Genomic DNA, 27,985 nt, shown 5'->3' on the forward strand with positions numbered 1-27,985 from the left:
GATAAATGTACAATGACATGTCAGTGTATCATACATCATACTGCCCTAAAAGCCCTCTGTGTTCTGTTGATCCATCTGCCCTAGCAATTCCTGACCTTTCCATTGTCTCCATACTTTTGCCTTTTCCAGAATGTCATATAGTTGGTATTCTATAGTTTCTAGACTTTTCAGATTACTTCCTACTATGTACTATGCATTTAAGTTCCCTCCATGTCTTTTCATGGCTTGAAAGCTCATTTGTTATTATCATTGAATTATAGTCTGTTGAATAGATGTGCCATAATTTAGTTATCCATTCACCATTCACCTACTGAAGGACATCCTGGTTGCCCCAGTTTGGGGCAATTATGAATAAAGTTGCTAAAAATAGGTTTCTGTGTGCACATAGTCTTTAGTTCCTTTGAATAAACACCAAGGAGCACAATTGCTGGTTTGTATGCTAAAAGTACACTTAGTTTTTTTATAAGAAACTGCCAAATGACCTTCTATAGTGGCTAGACCATTTTGTATTTCCACCAGCAATAAATACGGGTTCCCATTATTCCACATCTTTGCCAGCGTTTGTGATATCTGTGTTCCGGATTTTGGCTTCTTAATAGGTATTTAGTGGTGATACATATTTTAATTTGCAATTCCCTATGATACACAATGTGGAGCATCTTTTCATGTTTATTTGCCATCTCTGTGTCTTCAATGAGTATGTTTTCATGTCTTTTGCTAATTTCTTAAATCATGCTGTTCATTTTTGTATTTCTTAGTTTTCTTACAAAGACTTCTTTTATTTTAGAAAAAGTCCTTTAAAGACTTTGCAAATATTCTCTCACAGTCTGTGGATGATCTTCTCATTCTCTTAACATTATGTTTCACAGAGCATCAGTTTTTCATGCTAATAAAGTCCAGTTTATCAGTTGTTCTCTTCTTCTCCTTGTTGTGGGACTGGGAATTAAACCCAGGGAGCACTCTACCACTGAGCTACATACCCAGCCTTTTTATTTTTTTATTTTGAGACAGGGTCTTGTCACATTCCCCAGGCTAGATTTGATTTACAATCCTCCTGCCAGTCTCCCAAGTACCTGGAATTACAGGCATGAGCACATGACTCAATTGTTTCTTTCATGTTTCTTCAGTGTGGTATCTAAAGAACTATCATCATACGCAGGGTCACTTACATTTTCTCCTGTTATCTTCTAGGAATTTTATAATTTTCTTTTACATTTAGGTCTCTGATTAATTTTAAGTTACTCTTTGTGAAAAGTTTAAGGCCTGTGTCTAGATTTCTTTTTCTCTTCAATTTTTTTTCAATGGATATCCAATTGTTCCAGTACCATTTAAAATATTAACTTTGCTTCATTGTATTTCCTTTCCTCTTGTCAAAGATTTGCTGTCTATATTTGTATGGGTTTATTTTGGGGGCTCTCTATTCTGTGTAATTGAACTCTTTCCTATTATTTCATCAACCACCCTGTCTTGATTATGATGGCTTTACAGTTAAGTCCTGAATTCAAGTAGTGTTAGTTGTCTTCTTGATCAATATTGACTATGTTGAGTCTTTCACCTATCCAAATAAACTCGAAAACCATTTTGTCAATATCTACAAGATAACTTGCTGGGATTTGGATTGGAATTTCATTCAATCTACAGATCAAGTTAGGAAAAACTGACATCTTGATAATACCGAGCCTTCCTAACCACAAACATGAAATATCTCTCCATTATTTAGTTCTTGTTTGATTTCTTTTTTTAAAAAAATATTTGGGCTGGGGATGTGGCTCAAGCGGTAACATGCTTGCCTGATCCTCAGCACCACATAAAAATAAAATAAAGATGTTGTGTCCACCGAAAACTGAAAAATAAATATTTAAAAAATTCAAAAAAATATTTATTTTTTTTTACTTGTAGTTGGACACAATACCTTTATTTAATTTATTTTTATGTGGTGCTGAGAATCAAACCCAGGGCCCTGCACGTGCTAGGCAAGCACTCTACAACTGAGCCACAACTCCAGCCCTCTCTTTGATTTCTTTTAACACAGTTTTGTAGTTTTTGTCCTGTAGATCTTGTGCATATTTTGTTAGATTTACATATAAGTATTTCCATTTGGGGGGATGCTAATATAAACCATATTGTGTTTTCAACTTCAAATTCCACTCATTCATTGCTGGTATAAAGTGATAAACTTTTGAATATGAACCTTATATTCTACAACCTTGTTGTAAATGCCTATAGTTCCAATCCTATACAAAAACTCTATCCCTTTACCTTCCCATGCTAATTCATGCTATTAATGTCTTTTAATATTTTGTATGCATTAACATAGTTTTATATAGTTTTAAGTGATTTTTGCTCTTAAATTTTACATCAGAATTAAGCGATTTATGTACCATCATTATATTACTTTTCTGGGGGGAGAGGAGATTGAACTCAGGGTCACTCAACCACTGAGTTACATCACAGCCCAATTTTTTAAAAATATTTTTTTTAACATTGATAGGCCTTTATTTTGTTCATTTATTTTTATGCAGTGCTGAGAATCGAACCCAGTGCCTCATACATGCTAGGCAAGCGCTGTACCATTGAGAGCCACACCCCAGCTCCCCCAACCCAATTTTTGTATTTTATTTAGACAAGAGTTTTGCAGAGTTGCTTAGCGCCTCGCTTTTGCTGAGGCTGGCTTTGAATCTCGCTTTTCCAAACTGCTGGGATTACAGGCATGCGCCTCTGCGCCTGGCTTATATTCTTTTATTTTATATTTGTCTATATATTTAGCCACAACCCCAGCCCTGTTTGGTTCTTTAAAAAAAAAAAAAAAACTTTTAACAGACTGGCTTCATACAAATGAAAACCTTCAGTAATCAGTGTGGTTAAATTCTGAGGATCTCTGAATACTTTGAGGGGGAATGTGACTTCTCTGGGTTTATGCTTGTAATTTCTTAGATGTTTGCCAGTTTCTTTTTCAGGAGCTCAATAATCTCTTGCTCCCTCTGGTGTCTACCTACAGTGCTGCAGGCTCTCTGGTGCTATAGCAATCAGTTAGTCTGTTCTCCTTTTTACTCGGTGAACCCCAAGCATCCAAATTTTGTTGACACCAATAAATTCTTCAAAATGTTTGAATATGGGACACACGTTCTACTCTTCTCCCTCCCTCTCCAGGGAGGAGCTGCAGTTGAGAACCTTCTCCCAGTCACATTTGAGTATGAAGACCCATGTACCATAGTGTATGCTCTTTGGTGAGACAGCAAACTTCCCTTGCTTTTAGTGGCTCCCCCAGGAATCCAAACTGTTCCATTTTCCATCAGCATTCCAAGTTAGGTGAGGTTGGAACCTGTTCTTCGGGCTGCCCTCTGAAAATTCAGTGAAAGTATGTTACACTCTTCTTTCACCCTCGCAGAAGAATCTATGGCCCAAGCTGAACTGTGCTGCTTATCAGAAAGGCAATCTTGGGTAAAGCAAAATGATTCTTATCATTTCAGTGTTTCTTTCTTGGCTTTGTGTTTGTCTGAAGCTCCTTACTTCCGAAAGAACTCAAAAAGGTATTTTAGGTTGTATATTGTTAAGTTAGTGTCTCTATGGGAAAATGGAGACTGGGACTTCCTAGTTCACCATCTTGCTGACATTATTGACTCTTATCTCTACTGTAATGTGATCTTTCATTCTCCTCTAAAAACATTTGTAACTAGAGATGTTAAAATGTGTAGAAAAAGTTATGTTTGATTATGGTAAGACACCAGCTATAGTAAGATGAACCACAGTCTTTTATGGCAAACCATAAAAAGGAGGAAAGGGTTAAGGGCAAGATTGGAGGAGTGAGGGAAGGAAGCTAATGACATGCCATGATGTAACCCCCTCCACCCAAATTTCCAATCTCTAGAAAAGGATTATAAACTTATAAAATGCTTGGTTTAACAGAATTTTCAGAAGGAAGAAAGGAAAAGAAAAAAGTGAAGGAGAAAATAAAGGAAGTTCACACACACATACACACACACACGTCAAAGCACTGACCAACATAGAAACCACAGCTAATGAACTAGGTCAAAAAAGGGCAAATGAGATTGGCCAGGAAGTCCTGATCCAAGATCAAAGCAGATACTTGGTACATTGGTATTGGGCTGAAGGCAAGAAGTCTCCAAAAGTCACTGCAGTTGTTTCTAAGGTTCCAGGTCTAGAAGGTTAACCATACCAAGCTCCCTGGGCTGGGAAGGAACCAGTAGATCTAGATTGGCAATGGATATGATAAAGAGCCTGGTCTTGGCATCAAACAAACCTAAATAAATCCCAGCTCTGCCAAGTCAGGTCATTTAACCTTGTAGAATTTTCTTATCTTGAAAAATGGAGACACTTCTACTTTATAGCATGAAGATCATAGATAATAGGTGTATAATAACTGGCACTCAGTAGGCATTTAATAGATGGTGACTTTTATTATTAGGGTTATGTGGCCAATTTACATGTCTAAGTTTAGGTGACTATGTTTAAAATACTGTGTGTAGATTTTCCAAAAACAAATGAATATGAAATTAAAGCGTTTTGTAACTGTAAATCATCCTACAAATGTAAGGGAATAATTTGGGCTACAGCTTAAAAAAAAAATCATGGGCTTTAGGTAGAATAAGGTTCAGTTCCTGGCCCGATAATTACTTGCTTTTTTATCTTGGGAAGTAACTTTCTATCCACCTGTTTCCACATTTGTTAAATGTGCATAATTCTCCTATGGTTGAGAATTTAGTAAGAGGATGACTGTGAAGTTCCTGGCATATCTCTCCCTAAACAAGTGGCAGGGACCCCACAGGATAGGTCAGGTCATGGGTGTATCAGTTTCAACAGATTCACATTCTGCCATTAGCTACAAATGAGAGGAACCCTTACTCTGGAAGGCAGGGACCCAAACTGATTAGAGAGACAGAAAGAGACATCTGGAGGCTGGAGTATAGCTCAGTGGTAGAGCACTTGCCTGGCTAGGTTGGGCTCTGGGTTCAATCTCCAGCACCATGGGGTAAAGCAAGATAGGGGTGTTTTGTATTTGTTAGAGGAAAGTTAGGTGAACACTAAACTTTCATGTGAAGCCAGATCTAAACCATCTGAGGCCATGTGAAGCCAGATTTAAGCCAGAAGGCCAGAAAACCATGCATAATTCCCTGTATTCCCAATCTTAGGGATAAATTTTGATATTAATGGCAAACTTACTATGGGTCTTAAGATTTTTCTCATCTTATCCCATCCCTCAACATCTACCCCTGCCACTGACATTTTTCCAGCAACAGAAGAAATCCTCAATCAGTAATCTAAAGTTGAAAAGGGTCTCATGCTTAGTACTGACTTCCCACACAGTGAATAGTCCAGAGCCATATCACAAGGCCATGCCGGCTCCCATCTCCAGGTTTATCGACTACATGGCTCCTCCTTTAGAGATCAGCAACGTAAATGTAATGGAAAAAAAGAGCATCAGTAGAGAGCCAAGGAGGCCCAAGTTTAAATGGACTCTACTATATACCTTGCTTCTGTTTCCTCATCTTATACCCTTGAGGACTGTTGACAACTAAATGAAATGAAGAATGTTGATATAGCCAGCAGAATCAATAGCATACAGTGAATACTCAATTGATGTTAGTCCTTTCCTTTCTCCCTTCTCCTCAAACACTTAAAAGACTCAGCCTCCTTTTCTTTGCTTTTCAGAAGAGCCACTTATCTTTTTCCTTTTTTTTTAAGTTGTATATAGACTCAATGTCTTTATTTGTTTTCATGTAGTGCTAGGATCAAACTCAGGGCCGCACACTTGTGAGGCAAGTGCTCCATCACTGAGCCACAACTCCAGCTCCCATCTTTCTTTGTTAGAATTCAGTTCCCTTCCATAATGGCTGCACTGGGACACTCTCCCTCACTCCCCACCTCTTCAAGTCGGTCCATGGGTCTTTTTTGTTGAATCATTAAGTGCTAATCATCACAAGGAAACAGATGGAGAGTGAAGTGGGGATAATAGGTAACAAATATGGGGGAGTATGACGATTCTAGTGGGCTTCTCTTTCATTCCTAAGACAGAACCTCAAACCTCTTCTCAGGCCAAGAAGGACCCTTCCATTAGGAGGGCCACTCCTCCCAGCCTCCAGATCCAGAAGCACGACTTGAGTTGGGGTACAGCAGGTGGGAACCTAACAGCCCACTGCAGTGTACCCTAAACAGTTCATGGACAATATGAAGGTATTTCAGACAGTGATGCCATCTCACAGGTGCTTCCTCAAAGGCCAGAGAACTGCTAACCCAATGACATGAACATGTCTGGAGCCTCCTCTACTTCTCTTTCACATCCAAAAAGGTGAAGCCAAGACTGGGTTCTCTGACTTTCCATGGCAAGAAATTGCCTGGGAGGATTTTTATTCAGAGTCCCTTCTCAGGATTTCTTGGAGATCCTGGTTTCGGAGGCAACAGGAAACCAATCTCCAAAGTGGGATGAAGCACTTGAAATCAAGGTGGCAGCAGCAGATCCTAAAGGTCTTCTTCCTCCACTAGAATGGGTCTCTCACTCTCTCTTCCCACTCTAACTGTGGCTTCCCTTCAGCTGGAATCTTTCCCATTCTGCTCACCCAAGTGTGTTTTCTGATGACGAATAAGATTCGAGCTCCGGGAGAAATGCTTCCCACAAAGAGTGCACCGGTAGGGCTTCTCCCCTCTGTGGGTCCTCTGGTGTGCTCCAAAGTTGGAGATATCACTGAAGGTCCGCCCGCATTCAGCACATTCATATGGCCTCTCACCAGTGTGGGTGCGGTGGTGCACTCCAAAGCTGGAGCTGTTGCTGAAGCTCTTCCCACACTCACAGCAGATGTAGGGCGCTGGTTCCAGGTGGGTCCGATAATGCCCGGCCAGTGTGGCACTCTGGCTGAAGCTCTTACCACAGATATCGCAGCGGTACGGCCGCTTGCCCATGTGATCTTGCTGGTGCGTGGTGAGATCTGAGCGCCGCCGAAAGCACTCCTGACACTTGGGACATTTGTAGTGTTTCTCTTCCAGGTGGATCCGTTCATGCCGGATGCGGTTGGAGCTTCGGGAAAAGCTCTTACCACATTCGGAACACTTGTAAGGCTTCTCACCAGTGTGGATCCGTAGGTGTGTTCTCAGGTTAGAGGTATTGGTGAAGGTTTTGCCACACTGAACACATATAAAGGGCTTCTCCTCTGCCTCAGGCTTTGGAGGAGCAATAGGATCCTCTGGTCCTTCAGCTGGAGCAATGATTTTCTGCCATGGCTCTTCTGACTGTGTTCCTTGTGGCCTCATCAGTGGGTTCTCCTGCCCATGATCCTTTTCCCCAGATGGGATGTGAGAACCCTCTGAGCCATCCACTCTCCAAGGCTTACCCGCTTCCCCTTCCTCAGGCAGGTGTGGTTCTGGACTCTGCTCCTTCTCACTGCCCATCTCTGAACCCTGAGAATGAACACAAATGTTCAACACCTTTATTCCTTAGATCAAGCCAGACCTTATAAAATCTTACATGTATGCACCTTCCCTATGTGCATCTATCAGGATATCCTGATTTAACTGGAATGCTTGGACAGAAAGCTTTTACTTACCAACTTTCAAATGACAAACTTTGACAGATATATAATGCTACCCATCAGAGCAAAACAAGACACAACCTTTGTCTACCACCCAGATGATTTCTATGCAATTGAACAATGTCACTCTTCTTAATACCACTAAAAGATGACTATCTAGACTGTCTAGATTTGTGTGTAAGGAGCTTTTGTTTTAGGATGAGTTTAATTTCTCTGCCTAACTGTAACTAAAACTCTCTTTACATTTAATTTATTTTGAAAATGTTTCTTAACCCATTTTGTCCTATGGTCCCAGATGTGGAACACCTATAAAAACTTAATTTATATACCAACTATGGTAATTTTGAAATATGTGAATATTTATTATGTATGCAGAATTTAAAACTTAGGACTTAATGGATTAAAAGTATCCACTTATTTGATTGCCTTTGAAACAAAAATAACAGACCCTCTCATTCCTAAGGCCCTCCTAGTTGTCTACAAGACCCAAGTCTGAATCCTAAATGTTCCACCACCCCATCCCTCTCTAGATCTTACCATAATCTAGTAAATAAAGGGTTAATATCTAGACCTCCAAAACCTATTGTAGGGCCTGAACTATATCTCTTCTGACTGGTCAGTACACACTTCCACCAGTGTCTGGAGCTGCTCTGGAAATACATGCCCTTAAGTCCTGAGCAAGAGATACAGAACAATTACTGCACCCCACAATAACTTATTGAGCTTTCACCTGGATAATGAAGAATGAGGTGTGGCTCCAGGATTAGGCGTTATCTGGTCGGGTTGAGTTATAGTTCCTTTGTAATCCTACCCCTTGCCCTTTTTCTGACAGAATGTTCTAAGAAACAGTGTCCCCCAATAAAAGCCAACTGGAGAACGAGCACTCCCTCTCTCTCAGCCTCTTGTGACTTTCTTTTGCCCCCATTGTGGGAGCCTGAGGCTGGGAGCCGGGGAAGCCATCCTGAAGCTTATAAAAAGGTATTCCATGTCTATGAGGTATTTTGTGTCACCCCAAATTCACACGAGTGACTTTGGTTCAGTTGCCTGCACTGGATGGTTGGAGCACATCAGTCTCAAATATCACATAAAAACATACACACACAAAGTCACACATACTCAAAACACAAAGTCACATTCTCACATGATACAGTCACATATACCACAAACACATTCAGTCACACTTATACCACACATACATACCACATACACAGCCATGCACACACCACACAGTCATACAAACACATGAACATCCATACACCTTCACATTACAGTCACATATACACAGCTACATACATACAGATCATATACCATACACATCCCTCCCACACATATAGCCACATTCAATATACATGGACATACTCATGCACCACACACACATACAGCCATACTCTTATATCACACATAGTCATACGCACGCACACACAAAGATACAAACACTGATACACAAACCACACTCCTCTCTACAACACAGCTAAACACACAATGCCCAGCACACAGCCTGCTTATGCAACCATCAGTAAAATGCTTGCTAAGTGGCACAGAATCCTTTGGTTCCTTTAGCCAAGGACAGGAAAGGGGGGGAAGAAAAAAGTACTTCTGATAAGACAAGAGTGGTGGCATGTCCTCTGGTCCTTGAAGAAATGATGACACTTCAAAAGGCTGAGTGGGCTGATGGAGATGCTGTCCAGAGCAACAGGAACAAAGGAACGAGGGAGGGAAGCACAGACTATAATGAATACTACAACAACGAAGACTGATGATTCCTGCAAGTCAGCAAACATTTCTGAAAATAAACCACAGTAAAAGGGGCACTGACTACATTAGCATAAGTTATAATGGTGACACAGACAGATGATTTTTATAACTTTGCAAATTATTCAACCACTCTGAGACTCAACTCCCTCATCTCTAAAACTGATAACTACCTACAGTATAGGTAGTTATGCTGTGGGACTCTGTATTAGAGAAAATGCCTATACTACATCAGCAGGGTCTGCGAGACACAGTATTCATTCAGCAAGACAGCTGCTAGTATAATTATCGAAGACATTATATCCTAGCTTTGTGAAGAGCACAAAAAGATAAAAAAGATCCTTTCAATGATATTATTAGGAAAGAAACATTTTTTAATTAAAAAACAGTACAAGACTACATAATCTCAATGTGAAAGAATATCAACTCTCTAAGAAGCAGAGATCAGCAAACTTTCTGTGAAAGGTCAGATAACAAACAATAAATATTTAGGGCCATAGGATCACAGTTGTAACTACTCAACTCTGCCACTATAGCATGAAAGCAGCACACACAAGATATAAATGAGTGAGGCTGCGTTTCAATAAAACTCTGTTTAAAACAGGTAACAAACTGCCATTTAACAATCCCTGTTAGCATTCCTTGAAGAATTTAGATAAGCAATATGAAGATTAATAAGCCTGCTTTAAACACCAGTACTTATTCCTTGATACTTACTCTTCTCTGATTATCCTATAAAAATCACAACCTCCTCCCACACTCCCAGTATTTATTATCTGCCTCCCATGATCAACACAAGTTCCATGAGGGCTGGGATCTTTGTTTATTCACTAATGTAACCTATACTTGTAGAATAGTTGCAACATAAATGCTTAATAAATATTTGTTGAATGAACTGAATAAAGGAAGGCCAAACTTGTCTCCAGAACCCATTTTATGCCTATTCACATCTATTCTTATCCAGTGTTTCTTGGCAATTTCCCGATTCCTCCCCACTTTCTCCTTTATGTGCCCACAGAATCTGGTGCTTGCTGTTATGGTGATTTGTAATTACCTGTTTCCACTAGTGGTTTATAAGCAACTTGAGGAAAAAGACTGGGTCATCACAGTCTCTTTCCTACATAATCATCTGTAGCATAAAATGGGGTATGCATATGTCTTTTGAATGAATGAGTAAATGGATATTATCTTAATCCACTCCTGCCTCTGCCCACCCCACCTAGGATTCCAGTATCTGTATGCAATGAGCTATATGGTCTGCATTCACCTCCAAAACTGTTATTCTGAGAACTTATATTTTTACCAAGATTGGGCTCTTCCCAGGGCTAAATGCTGGGTCAATAAAAGAGCAAAAAGATTCAGGATTACAACTTCCACCCTGAAACAGTTTATTATACAATGTAGTGAAATAGACCATGAACTCCAGAAACTGCCATTCAATAAGAAGGTTAAATTCCAGTGGGCAAGGAACTTATATACCACCTCCTCAGTGCCTAGCACAGCACCTGGCATCTTATATAGGAGCCTATAATAGATTTTTTTTTTTTTAAGCTCCTACAAAGGGCTAGGCCCTGGCCTAAGCACTATATATGAATCACCTCATTTAATTTTTACAGTTATTCATTTTTCATCCTTATTTTACAGATGAATAAACTGAGGCTCATAGAAATTAAGTGATTTGCCCAAGAGCACAAAATAAGTAACTGGCAGAACTGCAGTCCACCACTCCAAAGTCAAGGTTTTTAACCATTATACTAGTACTGGTGGGAGAAAAAAAAAGGGAAGGAGGGACAGAAATAAAGAAAATAAAAACAGTGTCACAGGAGTTCAAATGAAATGGGCAGATCAGGGACAAGCAGCTTCATGGAAGAAATGGTATTTGAGGTAGAACTTGCAGGATGAGTGGGTAAACAAGACCCAAACTGATAAAAAGAAGCGAGCTCTTTACCTACTGAGAAGGCAGTGCAGCTAAAATACAGGACCATTCACATCATGTTTCAGGGATTTGAGGGAGAAAAGGGCCTATTTGGCTTGTTTTCCTAGGGACTCAGCAGAACCCGGAGCAAGACATCGAGGTAGTGGAGAAGAAGCCAGTTTCTAAGAAACACCAGTCAAGATGGGGCTGGTGATCACACTTGATGAAAGCCAAGCTGGCATGTGGTCTGAAGGGTCAAAGTTCCAGGTCTGCAACCAAATCAAAGGAGGTGAGAGGGGTGGGGGATGAGGGGAGAAGAGCTTGGAAAGAAAACAAGGACAAGGTGTTGAGAACAGGGGAGCTAGAAAAAGAGAGAGATAAGACCAAGCGTCACAAGATCTGAGGAGATGTGATGCAGAAGGGGCTCAAAAGCCGCCATCAGGTGTCAGAGACCAGGGCCCAAGAGTTTGGGTCGAGTGCAGGGGGCGGGGAGAAGCGGTTGGAGAAGTCAAAGGGTATATAGCGATCTGGAAGGCAAGAGTGGGTCAGAGACAGGAGGGTGAAGAAACGAAGGGCTGATCCCACAGGTATGGTCAGTGGCAGGGCCCTGGAGTGTTCAAAGGTCAACCGGAGAAGGGCGGGGTAAGGAGTGGGTGTAGGGACAACCGACCGGCCGCCTGGGCTGGGGGACAGCGACAGGGTCGGGTGGAGGGACCAGAAGGCCCCTTTGCTACCCACTGGGTCCTGGAGCAAAGCAGCAGCCGCCAACTCCCCGGTGAAGGGAAGGGACCGTGCTCAGAGTGCCCAGCGAAGTCGTGTCCGCCTCCCCCCGCGACCTCGGCCCAGCCGCAACCCACCTCACTCCCGCCGCTCAGTCAGGTACAGCGCCGCCTCGCTGGGCGGGGGAAGGAGCCGGAGACGGAACCCATGAAGGACCCGCCCTGCAGCTCCAGGATTGGGTTCTGGGAGTCACTCTTCCTTTCCATTGGCTGTATTGGCTGCCACAACGCACGAGGCCCGGGCAGGACCGCCAATAAGCATTGGCCTCGGACGTAGCATGCTGGGAGCTGTAGTCCCGAAGAAAACCGTAGCCTCAAGGAAAACATTTGCTAGTTGAGAACCGAACTGTGGAAACTGGTTTTGTTTCTAAGGTCTTAAGGTTTCCTTTCTTTGAGTTGGTGGCCCTTGAGGGTCATCCAGCGAAGCCTTGAGTCTGGAACCTCACTCAAGATTTATAATTAAAAATTAAAGGAGTGTGGATCTGGAAGGGAGTTTAAAGATAATGTAACACAGTCCCCTGGTTGAGGAGCTAAATGTTCCCGGTCCAAAAAATGACCTACTCCCAGCGGCGCTGCGCAGGGATTTTTTTCAGGGTCCCATATGCATCCCCAGTTAAATCTGACAGTCGATGCAAGATCACTAAAGTTTCCAGCTTTAGGATTTCGGGTTTTTTGGGTTTCATTTTATAAAGATGATAAAAGCTAAGTGAATATGCAGGCTAACTACAGGTTTTTCACTATCTGCATGATATTTTCAGGGCAAAGGTGCGGGGGAGGGGGGGCGGGGGGGAGCTCTGCCTTCAGAGATAGAGAACAGGTTTGTAAACCCAGCACTGCCACCTAGGTATTTGGAGCCCCATTTTCCTCCTCTGTAGAAATTCCTGGCCGATTGTGAGGATTAAATGAGTTCATAGATAGATTGATTGATTGAAGAGATACAGCTTCTGCTTCCACAAATGTCAGTTTTCGTCCTTACCCGACTGCACTCCACCCCATACCGAGGGATTGAACTCAGGAGGCACTCAACCACTGAGCCAAATTTCCTGACCTTTTTTTTTTTTTTTAATTTTGAGACAAGGGTCTTGCCAAATTGCCCAAGCTGACCTCTAATTTGCAATCCTCCTGCCTCAGCCTGGGTAGCTGGGATTGCAAAGGTGTGCCACCGTGTAGGGTAGCATCAATTTTCTTTTCTGCTGGTAAATTCTCTCCATGTGCTAGTGGTAATGGTGCACACCTGTAATCCCAACGACTGGGAAGGCTGAGAGAGGAGGATCGCATTGCAGGCCAACAGTGGCAATTTAGTGAGATCCTGTCCCAAATGTTTTTAAATGCAAAGGGCTTGAAATGTAGCACAATGGTAGAGTACCACTGTCACTTGGTTCAATCATTCATATATATCTCACAATGGGTGGGGCCAGTGTGAACAATGTGAGTTAGTTTTAAGATTGGAATATTCAGGAAAGTGTTTTTAGAAATGAATATGCACGAGAGAAATCAAACACCTGTTGTACACAATTAGTTTATAAATTGATAAAAACAAAACATTAGAAGGCAGACTCAAAAATAGAACTGTCTTTTTTTATGAACTGTGGTTAAAACTTGCTTCAGTGGACTCAAAAGTGTTTTAAAATCCCAATCCCATAATATGTTTTTCTCTTAGCAGCCCAAAGCCTTTCCCCTTATAAACTTCTTGTTTAAAACAGCATAACAAACAATGGATACCAAAAGTTTTATTTAATAACTGTACAAAATCAAAAAAATTCTACTCAGTCACTGTGATGGTTAATTTTATGAATCAGCTTGCCTGGGTCACAAAGCACCCAGATATTTGATCAATCATTATTCTGGGTATTTCTGTGAGGATGTTTTTGGATAATATCTTCATTTAAATCAGCAAACTGAGTGAAGCAGATTACTCTCCCTAAAGTAGGTGGGACTCACCCAATCATTTAAATAACTGAATAGAACAGAAAGCCTGATCCTCCCCCAACCAAGACAGAAATCACCCTACCTGACAGTCTTTGTATGGTATATTAGTTTTTCCCCACCTTCAACTTGAACTGAAAACATTGGTTCTTCCTTGGTCTTGAGGCTGCCAGCTCTATAATCATATGAGCCAAGTCTTATCAATCCTCTTCCCCCACTCGATATATATGTACACACACACATTCTATTGATTCTGTTTTCTGGGAGAACACCGTTATAAGTGCTAATAGAAAGACCATTAAACAGACAAAAAGATCTAGTTTCTCCTGGGTCACACTGTATATCCATCTGCAAAATGATAGCCAGTATCTCAACAAATAAGCCATATCACTCCCCAAAATCTGATTCATTATTTTATCCTCCCACCTTCTTATCTTTCAAATAAGAAATCTACCAACAACTTCTTTGAAATCAATACTCTCTGACCTAAGAGGCGTTTGCTGCACAAATAGTCAAGTCTTCCATTATAATGGTCTTGTGGGGAAAAAAAAAAAAAACTGTTACTTTTTTCTCATGGGGCCTCTCTGAATCTCAAGAAAGTATTCAAAATGGCCAGCGCAACAGACTGGCTCTTCTGACTCATCTGCCACAACAGACCTATTCTTCTATCTCTGTCCGTTCAAGTCCACACACAGCTGAATTGCTCTATTACAGCTGTGCTTCCTGACTGTGCTTCTGAGGATCCTCAGAACTATGGCTGGTGTATTTAAAATTCCTGTACCTGATTATCATCAATATGTAAATTGGCTTTTGAAAAATGTACATTTGCTCTGAATGTCTCCAAACTGTTATAAACATTATCAAGAAAATAAAAAAAGATGGCATGTGACCCCTCTGCCCTACCCCAGCTCCTGAAGAAAGAAGGAAGGGTGTATAATTTTATTATTTTTAAAAACCTGACTTTGCCGGCTAGAGGTCTAAACTGAGAGTGAGAAAGAGAAAGATGGGGCCAGAGGTGTGTTGTGGAGGGTGGGGTAAGGGGCAAACAATCCTTGATAGAATAAGTAAGAAGTCAGGGTCTGAGGATCTAATTGCACCATTGAAAGTCCAAATGCAGGATGAATCAGAAGCAAGTACTCAAAAATATCCCCTTGAGTAGAGGACCCTTTCCCTGAATCTTGAGGACACATGTTCAACATCACCTAAACTGAGCATTTGCTTTTCAGGGTTATGGGAACCCTAAAAGAAAGGCAGCGTTCAGAATTGAGCCCTAAAAAAGAAGTGGTACAAATTGAAATCACACAAGGATCTGGATTTCAGTTAAAGGGAAGAGATGTCGCAGGATCAGGTGTGGACCAAGAGACTGAAATCCAGAATCCTCGGGCTGGATGTCATGGGAGCGGGACACAGTTCTAAAAAGAAGGAGCCTTGAACCCCTGAAGGGCTGGGCCCAGGTCAGAGGGCCAGGACATCACTGGGGGAAGCTCTGGGGCCTGAGGTGGTAGTAAGGAAGGGTTCACCTTCAGGGACACATCTCCATTAGCATGGCCTTTTCCTTCTGGCTTGGGGATAAGTGAGTCCTCTGATTTCTGGAGTTCTGAACAGATGATTAGAGGCGCTATGTTCTTCCCTCCATCATGAAGACAAGGTTCAAAGAAAGGGCGAAGGGGGCCAGAGAAACTATGAGTGAAAGTAAAGATGTGGGATTTGTCAGTCACGTTGTAGAAGGAGATGATTCCCGCTTCATAGTCCAGGAAAATCCCCACACACCTCGGCGGCTCTTTCAGGCGGAAGGAGGTCTGCGGGGAGGTGAGAGCTTGGTACTCATTACCACGACTCTGTCGCAAAAGCCAGTGTCCATTGGCGGGAGAGGCAGTGACCTTCCCCTTCCTGCTCACCGACTCGCTACACACCCCAAGGATCCATTTGGTCTTGTCTCCCACATACACTTCCCAATAGTGACAGCCAGCCGTGAAGTACTCAAAGCCCAGAACACTGACGACGAAATCAAATCTCTGGGGGTTGTCAGGCACGGGCTGCTTTCTGTCACCAAGCTTCACACATCTCCGATCCTCAGACAGGATGAGTTTGGGATGTGCTGTGTCTGGGTCCAGGGTCACTGCCACTGCAGAAAGTCACAGAGAAATGAGGATTGGGAAGACTAGGTCTTAAGGGATTTTTTGGGGTGTCTTTGGAAAGAGCCATAATCTCTAGGTCTGCAATCACCATCATTGACCCATTTCTTTCAAGCCTCCTTGTCCCTGCCACATAAAACCAGAACCATAGAATACTGTCTTTCAAGAAGTTGGTCACCTGGCAGGGTACAAAGTAAAAGAGGGGAAAGTGCTTCACCTGTCTGTGAGGCTTCTTTAATCCTTAGGAAATAACATCTTTGTCTTTAATGTCCCAAAGAAATCTAATGAATGATTTAAACATAGACTTTGATGTTAGACTCCACAGCCACATGTCTCAGTCCCAGCTCTGCCATATGCTAGTCACATGACCTTGGGTTTCTTGATCATCTCTAAGCTTAGCTTCATTATCTGTAAAATGGAACTACTAACAGAGCCTACATCATAGAGCTGTCACTAATGAACTAATGCATGAGATTATGCCACATTCCTACAGAGAGTGGAATTGTTGCCTAAAATTATTAGTAGTATAGAGAAAAATAATTCTTGCTTGAAATTGTTGGTTATGAAGCTCGCAGTGAGTCTCACTTTTGCCCCAAATAGAGGAAACACATTCTTCTTGGGGAGTTAAATACACAAAATCTATATTCTGTTGAGATGGTGGGAGTAAATTAGACTGTGAATGTGAGATAGGAGGCTTTGTTAAGTCCAGAATTCCAACCAACGTGACCCAGTATTCTTTCAAGTGATCATTTCAGAGAGTATAAATGAGAGGGAATTAAAGTTACTGGAAATGAGCTCAAAGCAGTGAAAAGAACCAACCTACTCAAACAGCAGTAGAATTGCAAATTATATGAATAAATTGAAAGAGAAACTTAGAGCCATTAGCACACCTATAATCCCAGCTACTCTGGAAGTTGGGGCAGGAGGATCACAAGTTCAAGGTCAGCCTGGCAACTTAGTAAGATTCTGCCTCAAAATTTAAAAACAAAAATTTAAAGGATTGGGGATATAACTCAGTGGTAGATTGAACCCCTGAGTTCAATCTCCAGTGCTGCAAGAGGAACAGGAAACATTAAAAGACGTAAATCTTTTAGAATAAAATTATGAACTTTTTCATAGTCCATATTATTGGGGTATCTTGCCAACCCATACACTTCTTCTTTGAGAATCTTGTCACTATCACCCAAGAAAATTGGTCCACAGAAAAAGAATGTGAATGTGACAGGTGTATATAAAGAGGAAAAACAGTAACTATTTATCTGATGGAAGTATAGGAAGGACTTTCCAAATCTGAAAGCACTGAAGAGACCACACAGGAAAATATCAATAAAATTGACTTCATAAAAATAAATGCTTGTGTATCCAAAATATTATAAGGAAATTAAAATGCAAATGAAAAATAATTAAAGGGAACAGGAGCAGTCAACTCACAAAGAAGAAATACAAATAACTGATAAACTTAAGGAAAAATCTCAAAAATCATAAAAAATGTGCAAAAAAATCAAACCTAATATTTATCAGTGTTCTAAAAGAGGGTAAACTTTCTAAATCTAAATGTGACTCCTAAAAATCAAAGTTTTTAAAATTTTTGATAATCAAATAAATGGATTTGATTTTAAAAATTTTAAATTGCAGTCTGCATTAAAAAGGAATGGAGCCAAATCTAAGGCTACAGAAGAAAATGATCCTCCTGCCCCAACCTCCAGAGCCTTCAGGAGGATGGCTTCTGAATGTGAATCAATCTGATTAGTATAACTTACCAAAATGTAGCCGGGCTCTTCTCCAGCCTGAAAGACATAAAAGAAGTGCCACAGTTGGGTCATGAATATCTCCCAAAGATTTGTGTATTGAAGGCTTGGTCTCAATCTGTGACCCTGTTAGGAGGTGATGGAAGGTTTAGGAGATGGGGCATAGTGGAAGGAAGTTAGGTCCTTGGGGTATGCCCTTGAAGAGGATATTGGGATTCTGGCCCATTTTCAGTTTCTCTCTTTGCTACCATGAAGTGAGCAATATCTTCTGCCACACACTCTCACCATGATGTACTGCCTCTCCAAAAGCCCAGTCAACAGGCCAACCAATTATTGACTGAAACCTCCAAAACTGTGAGCCAAAACAAACCTTTCCTCCTTACAAGGTGTCCATCTCAAGTATTTTGTAGTAGTAACAGAGAGCTAGCACAAGGGAATTGTTAAACCAATAAAGAAATCAAGAACTCTCTTAGGGTGGGGATCAAACATAGGGAAAGTGCATCTCACTCACCTGAGTTGGCTGCAGCTCTTTTCAACTCTATGGAAGAAGAAACAAAGCAGGTGAGCTATCACTGAGAACCTCAGGACAACAGGAGATAAGTTGGTATGGAGGTTATAAGAATATGAGAAACTTACTCAGTTCCATCCGGAGTTTCTCTAAAGAATAAAAATAGTTGAACAAATCAGATCAAGAGCTACTACATATCCACAATGCTACTGTCCCATCCTACCCACAGTCCAAGAGCAGATCCTCAATAGGCATACTCTAGAACTTCCCCATTAAGAATGTCTATAATGGCAATATCTTCCAGCTATGGGCCTTGGGTCCCCAAAGATACAGCAGAAGGTTAACAAATTTTTACGTGAGCCAAACCTTACCAGCAGACAAATAACTAATGCTTCTCATATCCACAGGGAATGACAAAATAAATGTGTATAGATTATGGTGGGAAAAGAATAAAACATAAGTTCATTTAAAACTACCACGGAGGACTGGGGTTGTGGCTCAGCAGTAGAGCGCTCACCTAGCACCTGTGAGGCCCTGGGTTGGATCCTCAACACCACATAAAAAAATAAATAAGCGGCTGGGATTGTGGCTCAGCAGTAGACCGCTTGCCTAGCACGGAGGGACCCGTGTTTGATCCTCAGCACCACATAAAAAAAAATAATAAAGGCGTTGTGTTGTGTCCATCTACACCAAAAATAAATAAATAAAGGTATTGTGTCAGTATACTAACTACAACTAAAAAAATAAATAAATACTTTTAAAAAAACTATCACTGAATCTCTGTTAGATTTTATCATGTATATTTTCTCCTTGTAAAACAAAATTGAGATGTCATGTCTTCAGATTTTTTTTAAATAATAAAAAGATATTCTTATAGATGAAATGGTGGAGGCACCCTGCTCCAGCATATTCAGTCAATGGGGATCCGTCTGCCTTGGACGCCACATAAGGAAAGGCCATGACAGGGTGATAAAAGATACTTCCACATGGTTTCACCAATGGGAGCCATTTCTCCTCTTGTAAAACATTTCCCATTTAGAGACTAGATAACAGTTGTGCAAGAAAGAGAAGCTGGGAATACTTGAGAAAAGAAGACTCTGAGAGCCAAGGAATTCCCATCTCAGAGCTTGAATTATCTTGCCCCCTCCCTTCTATCCCAGGAAGTGAAACTGAAATGCTCATCCAAAAGCAGGGGATGTCAGCATAAGGAAGTTGTGCTATGGAGGAGTAGAACTTACTCAGGCCTTTATGGAGTCTTCCTAAAAAACAAGAGAGAGAGAGAGGGGAAGGAGTGAGTGATTGGTTCTTGCCCCTTTATCCCTAGGGCCCTAGAAGGCTCACCATCTCTCCCACCATGATGTACTGCCTCCACCCCAAAAAATGGAAAGGGATAATTTTCCATTAGTCCCTAAACCAATACCAATACCATGTCCCATAAATCAGACTCAGGAATTCAGTGGTGGTGGTACCACCTTCTCTGCCCCATCCTAACCCAGATTTTGGTTCCTCTTTTCTCTTCTCTTTTGAATGTCTGGTTTCATTTCTGCTGTCGGAGTGTTTCCATATGTTTGTAATTGTGGTAATATAGCTTGCTACCCTTTTATAGTCTGCTGCTGATGATATCATAAATGTATGATATCATATTTGTCACAAATTATTTTTCATTTGCATTGTGTTTTAGCTAGTGTAAAACTAGTTAAAAGCCTGGCATCAACTTGTTGATGTGGCTTTATGATTCTCTACAGCAACTCTCTGAAGTTAAAATTTTCACAAATTTGGAAGCTGCAGGAGTTTGGGGTCATGCTTCACATGCTATGGGAGAGTCTTTGTGGTTTCTCTGGCAGGGTCATCTGGTCCACTTGTTCCCCTACCTATCACTGGCCCTCCCAGAGAATTAGAATCAAACACCTGTGTTCACCACCAGGCCTTGGGCTAAGGGCTGAGCACGGTTAGGCATTTGGTTTTAGAGCAAGGAGGCCAAGTATGTCACAGCTCTTTAGGAGCTTATTGATTCTTTTTTTTTTTTTTTTTGATATTTACTTTTTTCTCCACATTTTTATTGGTGTACTATAGTTGTACATAATGATGGGATTTTTTGGTTACATATTAGTACATGCACATGGTGGAACACTAAGGGGCTTATGGGTTCTTGTTGCAACTTCCACTACTAACAGCTTCCGTCGACTGTGTCATTTTCTCATACTGAGGCATGTTCTGAATCCTCTCAAGAATATGAGTGGCACAAAGTAGTATTCCTTTTTTTTACAGAGGCATGATCTGAAACTCAGAGGGACATGAAATTGGCTCAAGGTGTCCAGTCAGTAAGTTGCCAAAGAGGCAGGATTCAAACCCAAGTCTGTCTGATTCCTTCGTCAGAGGCCCTCAGAAATTGGCCTTTCACACCTAGGCAGAATGGCCAGAGTGTCTGCTGTGTGCACCCACATTCTTATCAACTTAGAGGAGATATAAGTGGGGAAGAGAAGAGCTATCAACATCATTGAATTTGGAGCCATCTGGGCCAGTGACTTGTCCTCCCAGATAAGCTTCAATAGAGAGTCTAACTTTTACCCTCAGTGATTCACAGCACACATTCAATTAATGAAAATGAAATGGCAAGAAGGGAAAGGAGTTCCAGGCACTATGATAGATTGTTTTATTTTTATTTTTTTTTTTGTACCAGGAAGTATTTCTTCTGAGCCTATTTCCTCTGAGCCACACCCCGAGTCCTTTATATATTTTGTTTTGAGACAGGGTCTCACTAAGTTGCTTAAGTTCTCACAACGTTGCTGAGGCTGGCTTTGAACTTGTGATCCTCCTACCTCCACCTCCCAAACCACTGGGTTTACAGGTGTGCACCACTGTACCCAGAAGATTGTCTTTTTTTATACTGAAAATAATCAGATAAGAGAACTTATTATTTCCATTTTACAGATGAGGAAACCAAAACTCAGAGCAGCAAAGTGACTTTTCCAAGACCTGTAAGTTAGTGGTAGACCAGGTGTCATAGAGCTTGTGATGCTTCCCTTGTACCCTCTTTTCATGCCACGATCATATGGACTCTTAAGATCCTCATACATCCCATATAAACATATTAATATGTTTTAGATATATTAATGCAGATTTTTTTTTCAGTGATTGGTGGAAAGGCTGATAAAGACAGCTTATGATGATCCAGACCTATTCATTTAGACCATGGGCCTCTCCTCACTGCCATCAGATCCATAGCCCCTTGATGCTGGAAACTAAGTTCCAATAATGTTAACAGACTGTTGGTAATTATGTATAAGGAGAAATAATATGTTACTTGTTCCTTATATTTTACTTTTAATGTATAATTACCTTTTTCTTTTGCATGGTCTGCAAGAAGATTTTCTAGAGGAAGGAAAGGAAAATAAAATGAGATTCTTTGCTATTACTTTGACAATTCCTTATTCCTATTGGTTTACCTGCTCTTGAACCTGTGCACTTCCATCCATCTTCTCCACTCCCTGATCTAGTCCTTCATCATCTCTTATCTGGGCAACAGAAACGGCAATTCAAATTGCCCCCTACATCCTATATTACTCTTTCTGATCTCTTCTCAACACTGTAGCCAGAGAAAGATTTCCAAAACACAACTCTGATCAGAAGGTGCCCATTCATTGCTTTACCACTGCTCTTAGGAAAGAGACTGGAATCCTTAATGTGACCCACAAGGCCTCCCATGATCCAGCCCTATCATCTCTCCCCTTTGCTTCTGTGCCTTATCAGCTCTTCACTTAAATACTACTCTCTCTGACCATCCTTCAAGTCAAACATTACCATCTCAGGCCCCAAGCTGCTTGATTCCTCCTGCTCGGCTTTCATAGAACCTTTTTTGTGGCATTTGTACATATTTATTTGTGTAAATATTTAATTCATATAATCTTCCTGGCTAGTCTGAAAGTTCCAGAAGGGCAGAATCTTTGTCTGCTTTTGCTCACCATTGGATTTCCCAAATCTAGTATGATCCAGGGTCTTTAGTAGACCATTATCAATTATGTATTGACTGAATAAAAGCTTCTCCATGTTTAACCTGTGAATAATGAGCTCACAGGCAAAAATCACCAAACGTACCAGAAGGAAAGCTATTAAAATAAAAGCTTCTAAAAACCAGAAGCAATGGATTTAGATTCCATCACCACCACCACCAAGGACAGTGGAAGATGGAATTTTCAGGTATACAACTTATATTAGTGAATGCTGGGTATATAAAATTCAGCAAAACAGAAATATTTCCCCCACAGCCCAGGACACTTACCTACCTCCATCACCTGTTCATAGAGAAGCTTCTCTAGAAGGAAGAGAGAAAAAGGGGTCAGCTGGTCTGTGTGTGTGTGTGTGTGTGTGTGTGTGTGTGTGTGGTGTTGGGAATTGAACCCAGGGCCTTGTGCATGCTAGGTAAGTGATCTACCAACTGAGCTGTGCCCCCAGCCCTCAGCTGGTCTTTAGGGAGGGTTTTTACTAACAAGCTAATTGTCCCAATATGGACCAAGGGTGTGTGCCCATTTGAAAAGATTAGAGGATTTCAAACCATCAGAAGGAGGGAAAGGCGTTGGATTATATAACTCTCCGAGTTCACTGCAATCATGAGATCCTGTGAATGTGATCATTTTAATGAGAGTTTTATCCAATGAATATGATTGGATTTCCTAATTAGAAGGCTCTAATTTATTCATTTATTAAAAGGCTGAGGTGACTGATTATTGTCTAATACCTCAAAGGATAAGAATTCATAGCTCTGCCAAGGGCCTTTCTGCAGTTAATTTTATTCCCTCTGCAATGTGAGTCCCTGGGGTGTGGCTCTATCAGTATTCTCCCAAACAATTTGCAGGGGCTCCAACCTATAGATAAGCATCCTGCCTACATCCACTTTCTCCTGGTCTTTTCCCACCCTGGGCTCCCTTCCCATCTCCTTACCTCTTGATCTTCTTTGCTTCCAGATGAGGCAAATGCCTACTGTGATGAGGAGCCCCAGGACAGGCAGGACCACAGCCAGCGCCACTGCTGAGGAGGAGAGCATGCCCGGGGATGGGGCTGAAACAGAGACCACCAGTGAGTACTCCCAGGAAGACATCTGAGAGCTGCTTCCTGCCTCAGATGCAAACAGTCAGGTGCATCCCAGCCGCCTTCATCACCTCTAGGGATGACCATCACCTCTTGGTCATCATCTGACCAAGATGGGTGAGGGTCTTTGTTCTCTTGGTAACTCAAACCCTGGAGGACATCAAAGGTAAGTGGGATTTAATGTCTCAGGAAGGGTGTTGATGGCCCTGCCTGAAGACCATGGGTTCAACTCAGCTTCTCATCTCATCCTGCCCCAAACTCAATAGAAAAATAATCCTGGGGGCTGGGGATGTGGCTCAAGTGGTAGTGCGCTCACCTAGTGCGTGAGGCACTGGGTTCGATTCTCGGCACCACATAAAAATAAAAATAAAGATATTGTGGGCTGGGGATGTGGCTCAAGCGGTAGCGCGCTTGCCTGGCATGCGTGCGGCCCGGGTTCGACCCTCAGCACCACATACAAAACAAAGATGTTGTGTCCGCCGAAAACTAAAAAAAAAATATGCTGGGAGCCATCAGCCAAGTAGGTATGACAATCTCCTTGCCAGCTTACTCCCATGCTGTCTAGTGGAAGGACTTCTGAAAGGTGACCTTGCTCAAGGACCAGGGCAGGATCCGTGTTTAGGGTGTTCCCCCTTTAGAATAGGGCGGTTTAGCATAATAGGAGATTAGGGTGTTCCCCCTTTAGAATAGGGCAGTTTAGCATAATAGGAGATTAGGGTGTTCCCCTTTAGAATAGGGCGTATCCTGCTGCTGAGTTCCTCTTGAGTTCTTAGGGTCAGACAGTATATTTTGGGAGACAGAAGCCCATGCGGAGTGGATTTGGGCAGAGAACGTGGATTCCCCCAGAGTGTGTTTGTAGACGGCCGGTGTGAGTTCGGGAATAAAGAATTGCTGTTTGAATCTACAAGCTGTGTGGAGATTCGTGATTTGTGCCCAGCCAGAGACTGCGGCAAAAATAAAATATTAAAAAATAAAGATATTGTGTCCACCTAAAACTGAAAAATAAATTTAAAAAAATAATCCTGGGACCTGCAAGTGCTCTGCTGAGTAATCACCCAGAGCCTTCTCATGAGCCGGTCTGCTCCCACTACCTCTCTCTTCAGACCTCTTTGCTCTGGTCTGGAACAGCAGAAAGCAATCTCTTTGCACCCAGCACCAGAAGGAGCAGCAAAATAAACTCTAGGTGCTATAACAGCAGGCCTAAAGGAGAGGAAGGAGGAAAGGAAGAAGAAAGAGAAAAAGGGAAAGGAGAGAAGAGGGCTATAACAAGTGGTGGCAAGCCCAAACTGGCTGTGTCTCCATGCTCAACCATGGTGTGATCCTAGGCTAGAGATTCAGCCCGGTTCCCCTCATCTGTAAATTGGGGTGATAAGGGTCTCCATCCCCAAGGACTTGGAGAGATGTAAAGATCAGTCAGATTAAGCACTTAGCATCCAGAGAGGGACAGTGGCAGTAGAAAGAAAAGAGGGGAGAGGAACAGAAGGATAAAAAAGGGACACAATTAGCAAATGTCCATGACCCCTCTCTACCCCAAGACTCCAGCCACCGTCTATCTTTCATGGCTTTAAAACCACTGTTCTCTGCCATATGACTCCTTATTTCAAGGGTCTTTTGAAAAGGTCTATACCCTTTAATTTATTCATTCTACTTCCAGATACACATTCTAAGAAAATAATCAGAGTCACCTCTCAATCACATGCAAAAACTTTCATCACATCATTAGTGGTAATGTGAGGAGAAATTGGGAAACATTCAGAATTAGGTTTTGATTGATCTTAGTCTTCTATAGCTGTACAATGGAATACTATGCAGCCCCTAAAATCATAAGAAGAGTTACTTAAGGACATGGGCAAAATATACTCATGATGGGAAGTGAAGGGAAATCCCAGTACAAGAACAGTACAAGAATACATACACACAAGCACACACAGAGACACACACAGACACTATTCAGCAATACATGCAACTATTAGTCTTGTAAGAGATACACCAAGATGTTAGCAGTATTTCTCTACAAGTTGTGACATCATAGGCCATTTTTTTGGTTTCTTTAAAATCTTCTATACTTTCAAGTTTTCTACAATATAAATGCTTTATTCTTAGAAATTAAAGCATTTGAAAGGTCTTTATAAGGTTTCCAGTAGGGTAAGGAGTTTCCTCCAGACCTATCACTGCAGCCTTTACCTTCTATAAGCATGGCTGTGGTCTTCTCTCGGCCAAGGACCATGTTGCGGATGGTGCATGACACGTTCCCCAGAGTTTTGTCCCTGATTCTGCTGGACACTGCTGTTTGGAAGAGTCCGGTTTCGTCCAGGGAGTGATCCTCAGACAGGGATAGAAGCCTTCTGCCTTCCGGGTCCCTCCATTGGGCCCAAGGCTGTGGGAACCAACCCACCGTCCTGCACACAAGCTGAATCCATCCAGCATCATAGCCCTTCATGTGGATGTAAGGATCAGAACCTAGAACTGGAGAGCAGAGACTGCCTAGCTGAACCAGCCCAGAAATATATTGGCAGGGCCTCAGCAAGGGCATGGTTCTAGCCAGAGCCCCCGTCCACTTCTGATGAACTGTTATTGACACTTTAATGCCTACTTTCTCCTCACTCCTCCATTCTCCTCCCAATGGGATAAGACAGCGTCTAGCTTTACCCAAATATAATTGAAATCCACCCAAAGCTGTAAGTGCTCATGATACCTGTTCTTCTGATACCTTGTTCCCCACTTTCCAGGATTTTTTTTAAAAAATTGATTGATTGATTGATTGATTGATTGTAATACTAGGGATTGAACCCAAAGACACTCTACTACTGACCTACAACCCCAGCCCTTTTCATTTTTTTTTTATTTTGAGATAGGATCTCACTAAGTTGACAGTGCTAGCCTCAAACTTGCGATCCTCTTGCCTCAGCCTCTCCAGTTGCTGGGATTACAGGGATGCACCACCACACCCAGTTAGCACCTCAGTCCCTTTTAAAAATTTATTTTGCACCTCAAAGGACCTGTGTTTAGAAAGAGTCTTTGGGGGCTGGGGATATAGCTCAGTAGGTAGAGTGAATGCACAAGACAATGGGTTCAATCCCCAGCACCACAAAAAAAGAAGAAGAAAAAAAAAACTAGAAGAGTCTTTGTACCATCTATTGTGTTTTTGGTTTTCAGGGCTGGGGATCAAACCCAGGGCCTCACTCACACCAGACCTGGTGAGTACTCTAACTCTGAGCCACTTCCCCAGCCCTTGTATATTTTAAAGGAATTGATTTACTTGTTCTTTTCAGTGTGTGACTAAGCTATGACCAAAATCAGTGTGTGACCAGATGGAAATGGTATCACTCAAGCAAATGCAAAGGACTTGGGTTGGGTTGAGTTTGGGGTAGGCTGATTTTTTAAATATTGAAGATAGTTTGAGAAACACTGTCTCTACCTTCCTGGATCTTTAAGTATTCTGGAAGCCCAGAAGAGGACCCATTCAGTATATCCACGTCACATCCAGGATTCTGGCCCTTGAGGACTTTTCCTTACAATTGTAGTTATGAGTTCCTTAATAATAAGAGCAAAGAACCAGGATCTGCATTGCACAGTGTTTTTCAAAGTCCCTGTCCCTTCCTCATCAGAAACCAGAGTCACTGCTTCCTCCAAAATCAGTGGGACCAAATGGTAAGGCTGAACCATCCAGGCAGTCAAAACTGTGCTTGCAGATCAAAGAAAATTCTAGATAAGGAGGGACAAAGCAGGTATTGACAAAGCCTATCTAACTGCCACAAATGACCCCAGGCACCTCAACCCCGTCCTAACCTGCAACCTGCAGAGTCACGGTGCCCTCTCGACTCAGGTTTCCGACCTGGATCTGACATTGGTATGGACCTCGATCCTCAAGGGTCACATTGCGGATCCGCAGCGTGACATTTCCCTCTTGGATGTCTCTCACCAGCGTCGTCCTGCCCTTATATTCCGGAATCAGATCCTCATCCCTGTCCTTTCCATCCCGGAACACGTGAACAGCCTGGGAGCGTTGCGATCGGGAGGGCCGCAGCCACCTTATCTGCACGGGCATCGACACCGGCCAGAGAGACAGAGGGCAGAGCAGCTCGGCTGTGCCCCCTAGCGGGGCGAGGTGGAACTTGCTGACATCTCCTGGGAGGCGCCGGGGAGGGAGGGGGGAAAGATAATCAGGATCTGGGAGGGGAGGATGCAGGAGGAACGACTTCGGAAGGGATGGAAAGAAATGTAGCAGAAAGAACTTGGGAAGGGATAAGGATGGGGATATACTGGGGGAAGGATATAGCCTACGAAAAGCACTGGGAAGGATTGGGAGAAAAAGGGAACCCCCAAAGAAATAAGATCTCAAGCCACGCCTCCTCATTCTGGAGACTCCAAGATCAGACATCCTGTCCCTGGCAGGGAAAGAAATTCCTAAACTCCTACCTGACAGGTGCGCAGGCATCTGCAGGATGACCAGAGTGATGAGGCAGCGAGAGAACCAGGAGCCAGGGGAACTTGCCATCTCCTTCCGAACTAAGACAAAGAGAAGAACTCTGGTGAGCTTGACAGGAGGGACCGTATCACCCAGGAGGTAGGGCTGAGAACCAGACCCCATGGCCT

At 42.2% G+C, this 27,985-nt stretch overlaps 2 protein-coding genes across 2 annotated transcripts; both read right to left on the reverse strand.

The window, feature by feature from the left end:
• Positions 1-2,504: 2,504 nt before the first annotated feature.
• Positions 2,505-12,119, reverse strand: Znf691 (zinc finger protein 691). Its single transcript, XM_076862875.2, has 2 exons — positions 12,066-12,119; positions 2,505-7,410 (listed from the first exon to the last, which is right to left on the reverse strand). The coding sequence occupies exon 2, from the start codon at positions 7,399-7,401 to the stop codon at positions 6,547-6,549; it is 855 nt and encodes a 284-aa protein (XP_076718990.2). The 5' UTR covers positions 7,402-7,410; positions 12,066-12,119; the 3' UTR covers positions 2,505-6,546.
• Positions 12,120-15,325: 3,206 nt separating this feature from the next.
• On the reverse strand, positions 15,326-27,980 carry Ermap (erythroblast membrane associated protein (Scianna blood group)). Its single transcript, XM_076862613.2, has 11 exons — positions 27,809-27,980; positions 27,179-27,517; positions 25,574-25,849; positions 23,243-23,359; positions 22,584-22,616; positions 21,644-21,676; positions 19,543-19,563; positions 18,433-18,453; positions 18,308-18,334; positions 17,809-17,835; positions 15,326-16,038 (listed from the first exon to the last, which is right to left on the reverse strand). Exons 1-11 carry the CDS (start codon positions 27,978-27,980, stop codon positions 15,326-15,328), a joined length of 1,779 nt encoding a protein of 592 aa, XP_076718728.2.
• Positions 27,981-27,985: the final 5 nt, after the last annotated feature.

Source organism: Callospermophilus lateralis, chromosome 7, assembly GCF_048772815.1.
Source record: "Callospermophilus lateralis isolate mCalLat2 chromosome 7, mCalLat2.hap1, whole genome shotgun sequence".
Taxonomy (NCBI): domain Eukaryota; kingdom Metazoa; phylum Chordata; class Mammalia; order Rodentia; family Sciuridae; genus Callospermophilus; species Callospermophilus lateralis.